The sequence below is a fragment of the Triticum dicoccoides genome, chromosome 2A, assembly GCF_002162155.2.
Source record: "Triticum dicoccoides isolate Atlit2015 ecotype Zavitan chromosome 2A, WEW_v2.0, whole genome shotgun sequence".
In the NCBI taxonomy this organism is placed as follows: domain Eukaryota; kingdom Viridiplantae; phylum Streptophyta; class Magnoliopsida; order Poales; family Poaceae; genus Triticum; species Triticum dicoccoides.
Window position 1 is genome coordinate 451,591,575 of NC_041382.1, and position 2,002 is coordinate 451,593,576.

General features: G+C 41.0%; 1 protein-coding gene across 1 annotated transcript in view; it reads left to right on the forward strand.

The window, feature by feature from the left end:
• LOC119354864 (protein MICRORCHIDIA 7-like) overlaps positions 1–1,645 on the forward strand; it is an 18,817-nt gene extending 17,172 nt beyond the window's left edge. The window contains exons 18-20 of the mRNA XM_037621615.1: positions 153–228; positions 1,039–1,161; positions 1,239–1,645. Of these exons, the coding sequence (XP_037477512.1) occupies positions 153–228; positions 1,039–1,161; positions 1,239–1,310 (271 nt within the window). The 3' untranslated portion in view covers positions 1,311–1,645. The remainder of the gene's footprint in view (positions 1–152; positions 229–1,038; positions 1,162–1,238) is intronic.
• The last annotated feature ends 357 nt before the right edge of the window (positions 1,646–2,002 follow it).

Genomic DNA, 2,002 nt, shown 5'->3' on the forward strand with positions numbered 1-2,002 from the left:
TAGCAATGATCCAAACTATCCGTATGGGTTTGAACATGGCATTGCTCGTCATGGGTTTCTGCAACTATCCGTATTTGTGATTACTATGATATCACATCTTATCTTGAGATTACGATAAGATGCCCTATTTTGTGGTGCTGCTCTTCTGCCAGGTTATTGATTGTGGAAGAGGCAACGTCACAAGAGCTGGTTATGGAGCGGGACAAGGTCAAGTCTTTGACAGAGAGGGTAAGCACTTATGTCTTCCCACATGCAAACCACAGTGTCTTGAACTATTTATTAGTACTTGTGTAACCCATGTTGGCGTTTTGGTTTACAGTTTGTAAGGAACATTATGGTGCTGTTATGCTGCTGTAGTTTGGATATTTTCTCCAAAATAAGTACGAACCATTTAAATCATCTGGTACTAGTGCAAACAACCAGATGATCATTTTCTGTTCCCACCGACAGTGGGACAAAAGCTTGCTGTTGCAACTCTTAACATTATCTATTGTCATTATAATTCTATTGCTTAATACTCTGTTGCTTTTTGGTTTAGATGCTACTCTGTTGCTTTTTGGTTTGTTGGATAAGAAGTTGAACTGTTTGGTGCTGGGAAATCCTACTTTCACAGACCTTCTTATTAGTCATTAGTTGTTTCTGTTTGGTGAGTACTCCCTCTGTAAAGATAAGAGAGTTTAGATCACTCAAGTGATCTAAACGCTCTTATATTTCTTTACAGAGGGAGTACCTGTCTAGCATTATGACATTTTATTTACAACCATCACAACATCAACTAATTACCATGTTCTTTTCCTCGCAAATAAAATAACCTAATTACTACTTCCTCCGTCCGGAAATACTTGTCTTAGGAATGGTTTTATCTAGACTTATTTTAGTTATAGATACATCCATTTTATCCATTTCTAGGACAAGTATTTCCAGACGGAGGGAGTACATTATATGTGTTATCCCAATCCAAGGCATGATCAATGGTTATGCTTCTGTGAAGAGTTTGTATAGTATATTACTGGTCCCTAATCTGTCTTCATTTCGCAGCTGGAGGATCTGCAGAGACAACTTGATACTGCAAACAAGGAACAAGAAGCACTGATCGACATCTTTTCAGAAGAAAGAAGTCGGCGAGACGAAGAAGAGGAAAATCTAAGACAGAAGCTAAAGGTGAGTGAGTTCCTTTGGTAACATATTGCAGCATCACTTGATGTTATCTCCCAGCATGCTTGGTCTTTGATTGGCAGGAAGCATCGAACACCATACAAGAGTTGCTGCTGGAGAAATCAAACGCTGGCAGGAAAAGTCAAAAGGTGTGAGAAACTCACCATGTTGCTACCGCCTCACTAACCAGAGAGACTCCAGTTTCATGTTTTCACGCCCTGGGGCATGGCATCTCAGTTGCTTTTGCAACTCTAGCTTGTGTACGGCCAATGTTTAGCCCTGCCCCACCTTTGTTTAGAGTTGAGTGGTAGTTGAATCATCTCGTCCAGGGTAAGCTTCGAGCGCTTTGTGCATAGCCATGGATGAGATGACCAATAAGTTGATTCAATGTAAAGTAGAATAACCACTTGTTCGTACGGCCGTTGGCGATTCCACGTTTAGCCCGTCCTACCTTTGTTTAAAGTTGAGTGGTACTTGCATCATCTCTTCCTGGGCAAGCTTTGAGCGTTTGGTTTATAGCCATGGGTTCTATGTAAAGTAGGATGACCACTTAGCCCTAGATCGAATCGATGCCAATTTTCTCAAGAGTGTGGGATAGAGGCAGTTTAGCCTAAATTCAAGGAGTAGGTCGTCTTGGGTGCCTTCTGCATGTGGGAGTTTTTCGCCTTGCTTTCATATTATAGAAAGTTTATGGTGTTGGAGAGGTTCCCGCATTTCCATCCTCTGCGTTGTAGAGTGTGGAAAGGCAGGCAATTAGGCTATTCCCAATGCATGCGCTTGTAGCTCCTTTTCAGTGTGTTTGATATGTTTACATACAAATACTTGGATTCATTTTTATTTTATACAC